The sequence below is a fragment of the Mustela putorius genome, unplaced genomic scaffold (genome assembly GCF_011764305.1).
Source record: "Mustela putorius furo isolate JIRA1106 unplaced genomic scaffold, ASM1176430v1.1 tig00000179_pilon_pilon_pilon, whole genome shotgun sequence".
In the NCBI taxonomy this organism is placed as follows: Eukaryota; Metazoa; Chordata; class Mammalia; order Carnivora; family Mustelidae; genus Mustela; species Mustela putorius.
Genome location: NW_025421305.1, coordinates 15,117,267 through 15,130,720, shown reverse-complemented (window position 1 = coordinate 15,130,720; position 13,454 = coordinate 15,117,267). Strand labels below are relative to the sequence as shown.

The 13,454-nt window shown below is 59.7% G+C and overlaps 1 protein-coding gene across 1 annotated transcript in view; it reads right to left on the bottom strand.

The window, feature by feature from the left end:
- Positions 1-1,534: 1,534 nt before the first annotated feature.
- Positions 1,535-13,454, bottom strand: part of SUSD4 (sushi domain containing 4) — a 77,455-nt gene continuing 65,535 nt past the window's right edge. The window contains 4 exon segments of the mRNA XM_045076678.1: positions 1,535-2,377; positions 3,074-3,450; positions 5,566-5,710; positions 6,733-6,924. Of these exon segments, the coding sequence (XP_044932613.1) occupies positions 2,349-2,377; positions 3,074-3,450; positions 5,566-5,710; positions 6,733-6,924 (743 nt within the window). The 3' untranslated portion in view covers positions 1,535-2,348.

Below are 13,454 nucleotides of genomic sequence, written 5' to 3'. Positions count from 1 at the left end.
ATCTGGACCCAGCAGGTGGGGCCGCAAGCCTCGGACTCCCCACTGGCCTGGGCCTGCTGCGTGGCCAGGGAGTGGGAGGCAGTCTCGTGCGGCTGCCAGGACAGGCGCAAGCTGGCAGGGAAGGCTCTGAAGGGCACACACCAGCAAGTCAAACTTTGCAATTAAAACAAGCCTCATGGCAGTGAAGTGTGAGGATGTCCTGGGACGTCGGCTGGACTTGCAGCAGAGAACTCCCCTCTGGTTTATGGAAACCAGGGGCACCACGGGTAGACCACAGGCAGTCGGGGCTCTGGGCTGCAGGCTCCAGCCTCAGGAGACTCCTTCCCCCAGGGCAGAGTGCAGAGCTGGGGAGGGTGCTCTCCCCATCCCGGGACCCCAGCCTGATTGCTGACAGGTCCCCAGGGTGTCAGAGTCAGAGGGCCTTCCTGAACTTTCATGTGAAGCCAGGACCAGGACGTGTGGGGGATGTCCTAGGTGTTCTCTCCGCCACACAACCTCACCGAGATGAGAAGTCACAGCAAGCAGCATTTGTGGGCGAGACTACAGCCAGAAGCTAAGGGGACTGAGGGGGTCCAGGGGATCCCATTAGACTGAGACCGAGGAGCAGGCATCTCTTTGCAACCGGCTGCTACACTTCCAGCACAGTTGCCTCTAATGCCCGGATGTGTGACTACCTAACTCCAGGTGCAGGAGTTGGGGGGCAGCCTGTGCTCAGCTGACAGGGGTCAGGGGGCTGCTCGCTAGTTTGGGAGGAGAACACCTCCCAGAAGGAGGCAAGGCCAGACCTGCCCCCTTCCCACCTGCCCTCTTCCGGAAAGTGAGGGGCCCGCCAGCTGGTCTCCGAGACATGCCCTCCACTTGGGGGTGGTGAGGAGGCGCGAAGGAGGACAGGCACAGGCATGGGGAAGGCCTGGCCCCTGGGGCAGCTGCCTGGAAGAGGCAGCCCACAGTGGACCCTGGCACCCCCAGCCGCCCACGCCCTCTGCCTCCTGGTGGGCAGGGGGACTTTTAAGCACAAACACTCATGAAAACCAGCTCGTTCTGTGTACCTTGTGGTGCAAAGTTGTGCAGAAGTTCCCGTAATTAAACGTTGTTCCTCGTGCATGCAATGCTCCCTCCGCTCAGGCCGGCTCAGGAGCCCCTCACAGCCGTTGCCTCAAGCCCTGGTTTTCAGGGTCACCACCCCTCCTGGGCCTGTCCTGCTCCACTATGAAAGCCATGCTTCAAACTTAACTTTCAATCAGTCTGTGTCAGGATAAAACAGGATTAGACCAAGCTTCCAGCTTGGTGCGCTGACGATGGAGAATTTTATGGATCAGAGTTTTATCTCTATTTACCCACAGCCCAGAGGAGGACAGACATCAAATCCACAGATCAGCATGCTCGAGGAGACATTTCTGTATCATTTTCTCAGAAACAGCACCAGTGGGCCTCCGGCAGAGGCACACGGCCCCGGAGTGGGAGGGAAGCGGGGTAGTGGCCTGGGCCGGGAGGCCAGCCTGCACACTTCGCAGATGAAACAGAAAGAAAAAAACCCAGCCTCATACTTTATTTGGAGGAGGAGCATGTTTACAGAAACAGGTTCTGTTTTGGAAAATAAACATATGGCTGCATTCTGGGAGTGGGAGCTACATCGTAACAGGCGTTGGGAGGGGACTTGCAACTCTCGAGACACACGGTCAAGGGACACCTTGAGATGCCAAGCTGAATGCTGCCTTGTAATCCTGTCCACCAGGAGACACGTCCGAGCATATCCGACCGTCCACAAAGTCCCGAACACGAGACACCCAGAGCACGGTGGTGCACCAGCCCGTGACACAGAAAATGACCGTGTTTCACCAAAGGACGGCTCAGGGCTGCTCAACCACACTTGTGGATGAGGTTCCAGGAAGTAGAATCTGCCTGTGTCCTTCCATTCCTCTCTCACGCATCCAGTACTGTGTCGGATTAAGGAAAAGCCCCCACGTGCCCCAGAGCCTGCCACACGGCAGCCGTGTTGCGTGGAGCAGACCGCAGGGCGAATCGGCGGGGGACATGCTTGCAAAGGCGGCAGGCAGTGGCCGCAGCACAAGTCACGGGATGCGGGGTCCAGGGGACATGTGTGGAGCCGCCCCACTCTGCAGCAGGGATAGCCAGACCCCTTCACCAGGGGTGAAGACCCCCTGGTCGCTGCTCCCCGAGAGTGCCCACCGCAGCATTGAGCCCAAGATGGATGATGCGAGTCACGGTCTCCATGTAGGTGAGCTGGAAACCCCCCGACGGCGCCACAGTCCGTCCCCTGGGGCCTCACTCCAAGGGGCGTGGCTCCCATCCTCGCAGGGACAGGAGAATCTTTGTGGCATTGCTGGTCACGGGTCATCTTCCATTAGCGGGATCTCTGGGAGAGGACAGACAGTTACTAACTCAGCCGCAAGCATCGGGGATTAAAAGCTTGACTACAATATCAGTGATTCCTGGTGTCAGTGAAAAGAAAATGTTAAGTTCTACACTTATCAGTTAATAATCACAGAAACCACTCCTCTGGTGGAAAATCTTACACCTAGCTCATGAAATATGAAATGTTGAAAGACTTGAACCATGTGCCCTTCGGAGTCAAGTCAGATGAAAGGCAGGATGTGGGGACACAGGGACAGCGGGCATGCAGGAGAGAAGCCATCTCCGGGCAGCTATGGCCACCGGCGGGACAGATGGTCCTGCGTGCACCGTGTGCTGTATGCCTCCCCAGGGACACAGCTGGGTCTCTTCCCCATTAGCTGTGAACAGCCAAGCACACGTGCCTGTTAGCTCCCGCCTGCTGAGAGCGCCCCTCCTGTATAAGGCTTCTCCGGGGCCGCCCTACTGTACATACCCAGCCCCTGCTCATGTGCATGGTGACCGTCTCTGAGCACCCCCAGAGCCCTGTCCAAAGCAGGAACAGGGAAGGAGGCATCCTGGTTCTCGTGGAGACTATGAAACCAAGAATTGGCCCCCGCAGCCCTCCCACTCTGGATGGCCAGGACACACACAGAGAGAGCAACAAGCAGTGGCTCAGGCTGCAGAGAGGCCTGGCGCCGAGTGCGGGGCCAACACTCACCATCTGCAATGTCGATGCCCGGACTGCTGGACGCCGTCTCTCCTGTCGTGCCAGCCCCCGTGTCCACGCTGTCAGGGTGCGTGCCCCCCAAGCACACAGAAGGTGAATACAGACTCTGGAGCAGCTCAGAGGAGGCTGAGCCGCTGTCACAGGCTTCTGACCCCCCCGTGCCCATGTCCATGTCCCCTGAGCCAGGGTATGCTGGGGGGCTCTGGTCGTCCACTGGCAAGGGGCAGGCCTGGCCCACGGAGGCCAGGTACCCTGGGCCTGACGCCCTCATACCTCCATTCACAGCCTCGTCGTAGGATGGAAGCATGACAGGCACACCGTCCACCACCACAAAGTCTGGGTCACTGCTGGAGCTCCGCGGGGGCCCCCTGGGTGAAGGAAAGCAGTGTCCACAGATCAGACAGCACGTCCCCTGGATGGAGGCCACCAGTGCCCTCTGTGCCCCCGATGAGAGCCTACACGGAGCTCCTGCGGAAGGACCAGCCTCCTTCCTGGGCCCTCTCCGGCCCACGGCAGCGCTCTGGCCCACGGCCACATTCCGCCTGCAGCGGCCTCCTCGGTCTTGGGCCCCCGTGCCCCCTTGGGGTTCCTCCTTCCCTTCTCTGGCCTTCGTCTACTGGGCCCCCAGAGGACCCCTTGTGGAGCCTGCTGGGCATAGAAGATGCCACAGACTGACAGGAAACCAGGACCCCGTGCCCCACCAGGGAAAGGACCCCCTGTGCTACTGAGGCCATTTTGCTCACAATTTTAGTCAAAGGGATAAGAGGAAAGCTCTGAGACTTCCCTCACTGCCTGACCGGTGGGTTATGTGGGCCCAGCTCCAACCCCCGACCCAGCAGCCTCCTGATCCAGAGCCACACGGGGCCACCGGCAGGGGCCGTGTTCTCTGTGGGGCCGGGAGGGTCCCCCATGTGGCTCCAGCTGCTGGCCTCGCCCCTGCACATTCTGTCATCCCACAGGCCCCGTCTGACCACCTCTCTACACCTCTCTGGTCCCCATGGGGCCCCAGTGGCTGCAGGCGGCCAGTGGACTGGCTCCTCTGTGGGGCCCCCACGCGAGTGCTGCCGCCAGGACTAGACCAACCAGGAACGAAGACGGGCGTCCGGCGGGCAGACCCTCGTTGCAGAGTGCTGGCAGCAGGGGCTCCGAAGCCCAAGGAAATGCCGTGTCTGGATGCAGCACTGGAGGAGGGCAGTGCCAGGCCCAAGTCTGCAGAAACGTGGGGTGCACTTCCAGAGAGTGAGAAGCAAGGCCCATGCTCCCGGAAAACAAGGCGGGGATGAAAGACGAGCTCGCCGCCAGCCCTCGAGAGCCGCTGGCTCTTGTCTTCATGCCCAGGACGAGCCAGTCCCCTTCCTCCGGGGCGCGCCCTGTCCACAGCCCCCACAGCGCTCAGCCCCTCCATGCGCTGGTTGAGCAGCTCTCCAGGGCCCACATCCGTGCGGGCTTGCTCCGAGGAATGTGGTCTTCTACCCGGACAGTGGAGCATGGTTTTTCCCAAACCAGGGAGTTCTCTAAGACAGAGATTCTCATGCAGAAGAGTCTGGGGTCACTTTATAGACCCCTTGTGGAGCGGGTACCCTGAAGCCCCTCCTGGGGATGAAAAGCAGGAGTGACTGTCCGGACTCCCTTGGAGGCAAGGGAGGGAGGTGATTCATCAGAGACTCCTTCTCCACTACCAGCGCCCCCTTTGATGGGTGGCACGCACAGCTCTGGGGGTGACAGTGTCCCGTGTGCGAAGACACATGTTTTCTGGAAGTGAGAATTCCCCGAGGGGAGGCCAGCAAGGGCACAGGAGCCCTAAGACGCTCAGGACTCCGTGGAGGGAGGTGGCTGGAGGCAGCTGGTGTCAGGGAGGGTGGCCAGGGCACTGCCATCCGCCTCCGGATGGCCACACACTCATTGCTGGCTCTCCCGGCAACGTCTTCTCCCAGGAACGAGGTCGGCAAGCAGCTATGGTGACGGCCCTGTTGTCGCGGAGGAGCTGGTGTACTTGCTTCCTGGTGAACTGCTCTTCTGTGATGGCCATGGGGACAACAGAGGCATGAGCCCCAAGCATCTCCGTGCATGGGTGAGGCAAGGACTAGCAGGTCCTGCCCCTCCCCCATGCCTCACCCAGAACCATGTCGCCCTCCAGAGACTTCCAGACAGGCTGTTCTTGAATCTCTGCTGTGTCACGCATCTTCACAGCATCTCCTAATTAGGTCCATAACTTTATCCGTCCTGTGGTCCCCATGTACATTGCGGGGATGGGAATGGGGTTGCAGGGGGCCCTGCATGATGGCAGTCCTGACTCTGTGCACCCCTTCACCATACCCCACAGCTCCCGGGGTTCACAGGGAGGCGAGTCCCATCCAGCCCACGTGGCCCCAGACACCTGCTCCCAGCTCTCCCCCATCTGCCTGGCCTGATCCGGGACCCTCTGCTCTCACCACCACCACCCCCGCCTTTCCCACCCCAAAGCGCCAGAGCCCAGCGCTCACCTAGTGGGGAAGTGGGCCTTGAACTTGGTCTGGAACATCCTGGCCAGGATGACGAGCAGCAGCACCAGCAGCACGCTGGTCGCCGTGAATGCCACGATCTTCCACGTAGTCAGGAGGGTCTCATGGGCGCTGGGCCATGTTTGCTCTGCCAGGGAGAGAACAGAGTGGCGTGTGAGCCCTCGGGACTGGGGTGGCCATGTGTCCCCGTGCTCGATGATCTGGGAAACAACATGCTTATCACATGCGTCTGGGGGCTCCCCACATGCAGAATCCATGGCCCACGCTCCTTTGGCACTGTGGCCTCTGCTGGTGCCCACGGACCCTCAGGGGCGTGTTCCCCATGGGGCTGAGAGTGGGCGCCCAGCCGGAAACACTCCTGCCTCTCTGGCGGGGGAGGGTGAGCCCGTCTCCCCGGGGAAGTGAGCTTGCAATGCACCCCAGAAAGGTTGAAGAAAGGGACAGAGGGATGCAGGGTGAGCACGCCATGGCCCTCGCCCTCCACCGCCTCTGGCCATCAGCACACCTGCAAAAGGGGCAGCTGACGACCTTCCAAGGCACTTCCCACCCCCGCAGCCCAGGCTGCCCTATCTGCCCCCTACCATCCTCCCTTGCTGCCGCCACCTCCGAACACATCATGCTCGGACTCCCACTGCCATCCAAGGGCCTCCAAGGGCCCCGTGTCATGAGGCACTGCCCCCACAGACAATGGCCATCACTACTGCTGTGGCAGGAAACGCTGGGGTGAGTGGGCAGGGGTGGGCGTGCGGGACACGGTGGGAGGCTGAGTGCCTGGTCTCTGTCTCCCACTCACTACCTTGGACTCCTGAGGCCAGGGATTCACTATGTGCCAAGAAGCACCAATGTTTGCAAGGGTCCTGGGCGTTCATCTGAGAGACCAGGTGTTCCCTGAGATGCCATCCTCTGGGTTGTGACACACGTCCTCACACAGGAGAGGACGGCTGGGTTTGGGTTATACAGGAGAGAACGGCTGAGGTCCCTGCCCCCGGGAGGGACAGGCTGGGGGCAGACAGAAGCTGCTGTCCCTCCTCCCCAGGGACGGGCACACACGGAGAGGAGTCTCTGCACCGTGTCCCTGACCCTGGCACTGGAGGGAGCACATGGCCGGTGGCCACCGAGCGCGGCATGGGCCAGGTGGTCCGTGCTTACCTGACTGGATGCAGTAGACCTGGTAGGAGGGGAACCACTGCCCATACTGGCAAGTGATGTACTTGTAGTCGCTGGTGAGGCTGTAGCCGGCGTCGCAAGAGAATTCCACCACAGTCCCGTGGCTGTAGCGCTCACAGGGCCGCGGGTGGCAGACGAAATCACCATGAGTCACTGTTGGAGGCAGCGGGCACACTGGGGTGACAGGGAGAAGAGCAGCGTCAGCACCATGGCCCGCCCGCTGGCCGGTCAGGACGCACAACCAGCAGGAAGGGGCGTCTGGACGTGCACCACCAGACCTCTCCCCCGTGGGGTCACCGGGAACCTGCTAAACACACTGAGCACAGGCGGCCAGAGCCGGCAGCCCCTGGTAAAGCAGAGCGTCATCTCCCACAGCGGAGAGCATGCGTGTCTCGGGGACGCCATCGAGAGACTGTGTTAATGACACGTGTCACCCGCCCAAAAGCCAGGTTGGTGAGATTAGCGTATTTACAGAGGAAGCTGGTATGACAAGAGCAGCAAGCCCCAGTCTACTCTGCTGCAGCCAACATGGGGGCTGTCCACCTCCCTGGGTGTCCCCATCCCGGTCCCCACGGGCCCTGCAGGGCATGAGGCTCAACCCTGCCGGCTGCATGCAGACCCCGGGCTGGCCCCTGCGGGACAGCAGGTGGTGTACACGGAAGGAGCCTGGGTCCTGGGCTTGGCTCGGCCAACACACACTGTGTGACCTCACGGAGGTCACACAGCCTCTCCCGGCCTTGACGCTCTTCCCAGTACAGTGAAAGCTTATCCTATCCTCCGCGATTTACGGTTTCTCCAACTCTTCTATTTTCCATTTTAGGGGAAAGAAATCGTCATTTCCAGTTTCTTCTCAGGACTCAGAGCCGCCAATCTGCTTAAACATCCCCAGGAGACACAGCACAGATTCTATGAGGGCCTTCGTCAAATCTACATCCGTGGAAGCTCACCACCCAGCGCATGGGAGCCCCCACATGCAGACCATGTGTGCAGGGAGCCCCAGGGCCCACCAGAAAGATGGGTCCCCAGGCACAGAGCCGCTCACAGGTGTGGGGGTGAGAGGCCCCTTCACACCCTCTTCCAGGCCTGCAAACAACAGGCAGTGAGATCTGCCAGGCTCTTGGCGGAGATGGGGAAGCAGAAGCCCATGGGACCTGCCTGGCTGCTGAGTGGCCTCTCACCGCTGAGCCTTCGTGTCCTCACCTATAGGACAGGAGAGTCTGGGGGCTGTTCTGACATCACGTGAGTGGGCAGCCAGGGCCAGCCAGGAGCCAAGAAGCTAGAGAGAGGAACGCCTGCGGGGACTGCTTACGTGCTGACAGAGAGCGGCAGGCCCCCTCCCATAGTGCAGACACATGTGGTGGTCCTGCTGCTGGGTCCCCAGCAGAGGCTGGAACTGGCCTGCAAAAGCCAGGGCCCAGGGAAACTCAGACACCACCTGGGAAGTCCCAGGGCACAGGGGTTGGGACCCCAGGGCCAGCCTCCCCACTGGCCCAGCCTGTAGTCTCTGAGCGGGGGCCTGGGAGAGGCAGCCTGCAGGGCAGTACAGGTCGCGGTTGGGGCCTGAGGTTGCAGGAGCCAGCAGGCAGGGTCAGGAATACTGCCCCGACTTGTAGGCAGAGGAGTGAACGCCGCCTTGCCAGAGCTGCCCAGGGGAACATCCACATCTGCGGTGAGACCAGCCTAACTGGGACCTCCACCTGCGTCCCCCCCCCCCCGCCCACAGCCCAGAACTGCAAAGCACTGTGCCTAGGGGAGGCCCTTTCCATGGTCAGGGACACATGGGCCCATGAGATTCTTTCCCAGCAGGCACTCCAAGCAAGTTCCAGAGCCACTAGGATCATAAACTACCAGAATGTTCCCTAGGCCCAGCGAGCCATGGTCACGGCAGGACTTCCTGGCCATGGTCTCAAGGACAAAGGACTACCCCATCACTGCATCAAACTGGACGCATAGGGTCCCACAACGTGTTACAGAATGACGAAGTTGAACAGATGAACCATCCAGCAGGGAAACCAAGGCGGTGTGGCACAAAAAAGCATGGGCTATGGACATTCCCAGAGTTGTGTGCAAATCACAGCTCAGAGCTGACAAGCTCTGGCATGCTGGGCAGCTCGTCTGGGTTTTTGGGGTTTTAGCTACATCACCCACGTAATGAGGAGAACAAGTGATTCCTCACCCCTCCGGTGCCCATGAGGACTGGCAAGAACACGGAAGCAGCAAGACACAAATGCCCAGAGTGGCCCAGCTGGGAACCACCAGGTCCTGATGTAGCTGGGACACCCTCCCCCCGCCCCACCGGCATGCACGTACTGACGTGTCATAGCCGCATCTGCTCTGAGGCCACGTGTGAGCCACCCCCTGGCAGAAGCCTCAGTCCCGACACCAGCGGCAGGTGCAGACGCACGCGCCCTGAAAAGGAAGTGTTTCCCTTCACAGCTTGCACCATCTCTGACAATCGTGCCTGAGTAACCATGAGCTTTGGGGCAAGGAAGCCCCCTGCCTGTGCGCTGTCAGGAGCCAAGATGGACAACGGAAGCATTAATCATAATCCAGCCAGCTGCGGGCCCTTCCTCTCCATCCCTCCGAGAGGCAGATGCGTCCACATGGACAGGCAGCACCCACCACAGGGGCCTCATGCAAATGGCAAGCTTTGCAAACCACCCACAGGTTCCTGGAAACTGCTAGTCAAAGAGCAACCACAGACCCAAAGCTCCTGCTGGTCCACCCACCGGGTCTCAGAACCCACGGTGGTGCGAACAGATACCCTTCTGGAAGGCAGCTTCCCTCCATGTCTCGTACAGCTCCAGAAATCATGAGTTACAGGCAAGGACTTTGTGAGCCTTGGGGTCGGGACATCAGGTGGTTACAGGCTCTGCTGAGACAGCCAACACAGCATCCCTGTGTCATGCGCGAGGGTGTGAATGGGGCCAGGCATGAGGAAGAGGAGCAGGAGAGACAGGCTGTGGGTGGACTGAGCCCGCAGGGAGGTCCATGTGTCCCAGTCCCTTGCATGATGTGGGGACCCTGGGCCGAGGATGCCCCGACAGCAGGTAAAGCATCACTTCTGGGTCTGTTAGGTGGGTCCGTGGGGGAGACTCGTATCTGAGTCACAGATTGAGGTGGCCCTCCTGGTGTGGGGGCATCATCATCGTGCAGAAGGCCCAAACAGAATGGAGCAGAACGGCAAAGGGGGAGGAAATTGCTTTTTCTGCACAGCCTCTCCTGCATCCTTGGACACTGGGGACGCTGGTGCTCCACCTCCAGACTTGGACTGAATCACAGCAAGGGCAGACCAGGACCTCAGGCTCACAGATGGCACATTGGTGCCTCCTGGGATGTCCTGGCTGCTATGATCTCTTGCACGTGCATGCTCACGCACACACACACGGTAGATTATACGCACTTTGATCATAGATGTGTACACGGTACATGCATAAGCACATCTGTTCCAGGGTCATGGGCACAATACGAACATATACACAGGGGTTACATATATACCGTATACACACAAGCATGCGCACATACACACATGCGTGATAGGATTCAACATGTGTACACGAGGCACACATGCACAGACAGTATCCACATACCATGTGTGTATGTGTAGTGATTACGTGTATGTACACAGTAGGGACACACACTAGGATTCCACGCATCACATACACAAACACAATCACAGATATACACTGTAGTGCACATTTGCACGCACCCTGCTGGGCCTGCTTCTCTCCAGAGCCCTTGACACCATGGTTTGGCCACATGGTTTGGTCTCCAGCCAGACCCCAACTCCAAAGGTCAGATTCGCTCCAGCAAATGGAGATAGGAAACTGCTAGGGCCCCCCTGAAGACTCAGCTGTTGTCTCCCCATTGTGCCCCAGAATTGCAGGCAGGTCTGGAGCTCCTTCCCCTGGGGCAGTCGAACAGCCAGGAGAAGCTGCCGTCAGCGAAGCCTGACCACCACCTTGGCTGCAACGTAGCCCAGGCGAGAGGGGCTCTTGGTGCAGGATGCCTGGGAGAGAGCAGGCTACAGGGGAGCAGCTAGTCTCCACCATGGCCCATGGGACCTCAGCCCAATGCAGGCACCCTGACCATGCGCTTCTAGTCCACAACACGAGGAACCAATGAGAAATGGCTGTAGCAATCTGACCTTCAAGTTGACCTTGTTGTAACATCCAAGAGTGTTTTCAATTTCTTTCTTTCTTTTCTTTTTTTAAAGATTTTATTTATTTATTTGACAGACAGAGATCACAAGTTGGCAGAGAGGCAGGCAGAGAGAGAGAGAGAGGAGGAAGCAGGCTCCCCGCTGAGCAGAGAGCCTAATGTGGGGCTCGATCCCAGGACCCTGGGATCATGACCTGAGCCGAAGGCAGAGGCTTTAACCCACTGAGCCACCCATGTTTTCCATTTCTATTAAAATACAATTTTAATACCATCATATCTAATCATCTAAAGGGGAACGTCCACCAGGTCTTTGTTTTTCTGTTTTCTCTATAACCCATGTTTATCAAGTATTGTACAGCGATCAGTCTATACTGTGTTAGAAAACAGAAACCAAGCCGCTGGTTCCCTCAGTGTGGGCAAATGAGCAGCTCGGGCACCTCCATCACTGCACAACGAACACACAATGCCCACAGAGCAGGGAGGAGCTGGTTACAGGTACTGCTGGGAGGAACATCCTGACAGAGGGCCAGGCACAGGACAGGGCCAGCGGGGCCAGGAGGAGTGGCAGGAATGGTGGCCCCAGGTCCAGAGAGGGGGTGGAGGGGTGGCTGGGCAGGAAGCCCAGGGTCTGGCCTGTGTGTGCTGTGCACTCGGGGAACAGGGACAGGCACCATCACGTGAGATGGCCCACCGGGAGCAGGGACGGGCACTGCTGCATGAGACAGCCCGTCGGGGGCAGGAATGGGTACCCCTGAGAGAGATGGCCCACTGGGAGCAGGGATAGCAGCATTGAGGTTGTCGTGTGGTTCAGGCCACACCCAGGTGAGGAAGGAGGGGGCCTGGCCCAGGACTGGGGCAGTGACCGTGAGGAACACAGGATGAGACAGACATCAGTCCGTTCACACAACAGGACTGCTGAGGGTTGGAGTCTGGTACCGAGGGTGCCTCCCAGACTTCTGACATTCCGTGCCTGATAGTGGAGCTACGTGCCAGGAAGGGCTGTCCTGGTGGGTTTGCTCATTGCTGGAAAGTGGGCACCAAGGTCTGGCTTTGCCTGGGCTTGTCTCCACTAAGGGGAGAGTGTCCATGTGGGATGGGGCAGCTGTGGAGAGCGTCCACAGCTCACCTGAAGCTCTGGACTCAGAGCACAGAAATAAAACCACAGCATGGGGCAAACTCCCCTGAGGAGGGAGGGTCCCGGTCCAAACGCTGGAATTAGTCAGGGGCACGAGTGGTTGAGTGAACGGCTGCATCACGGGAGTCAAGGAAGGAGAGCACTTTGGGGAGGAGGGTGGCTCCCAGCAAATAAGAAAGCTGGCAGCAGAAAAGCAACACCTGAATTGGCCACACGGAGCCCCTAGAAATCTCAGCAGAGGGGATGCTATTTAGGACTAAGCTGAGGGGGTGACACGGGTGGGTGCGGACGGTGCTCAGAGATCCCGGATGCCAGTGCTCCTGGCACGGGGATGGGCCAGCAGAAGTGGGTGGAAGGAAGCTCCCGAGGGAACAGACTGGCCCCCATAGGTATCCAAGGGGGAACACAGCAGAGCTTTGGGTGGTCTGGCAGTGGCGGGCGAGTCCCTACAGAGGACTGAAAGGGAGGCCTGCGGGGGAGGCCTGGCCTGACCCTCTGGTCGCCCGCCTTAGTCCCCAGCCACGGACCTATCTCTCTCTGGGTGACAGAGGAGGACAAGCCCGTGGAGTCTGCGCCTCACGAACACAGAGCGTGCCGTGAGGATGGAAGCACGCGGGGTCCTACAGCCCGAGGCCACTAACTATCCTGGGAGTCACCCTGGAGTGGGGACAGGTACATTGCCCCGTGCATTAGTGCTCGTCCTGCGGGAGCCAAGAGCTGCGCACCAGGGCCGTCCACCTGCAGTGTGGGTGCCGGGGAGCTGCTTGCCCCACACTGCCAGGTTGTCGCCTGGGTCAAAGCCACCCAGTGGCTGGGTACCTGTCAGTGGAACATGAGCTGATGTGACAAATACTACGTCCAGGCTGAGCCACGAAATGGGCCAAGCCTCGGGCTGACCACAGCAGAGACGACCCCCAGGGGTCCCAAGAAATGGGCCCCTGCAGCCCGAGTGACCAGGCCACATGCACAAATGCCACCACGTGAAAATCCACTTCCCCTCTGCTGGGGCCACGGAACATCTCTGGGGACACACTCCCAATCCACGGCCCACCAGCACTCGCCCACCTGCCATGGTCCTTGTCTCCATGTCTCTGAGCAGCACGATAGCGGTTCCTCCATCCTGCCGACATGTGGTGTCACCAGGGAGTGTGGCTTGGTGAGTCCCAACTAGATCCTGGGCTCAGCAAGGTCTTTGGGGCTCCAGGTGAGTCTCAGGGCGGGATCCAATGTGAGGGTGTGGCCTCAGATGCTGGAAGAAGGCCCCATGCCCCATGGCTGCCTGGCAGCAGCCAGAAGAGCCAGTGTGAGAATGAGGTGGCCGTGGTGGCTGCGGTGGGTCTTCGCCTTCCGCCAGACCCATGCTTCCAGCTACAGTACCCAGACCACCAGCTGGGGGTTCAGCCAGGAG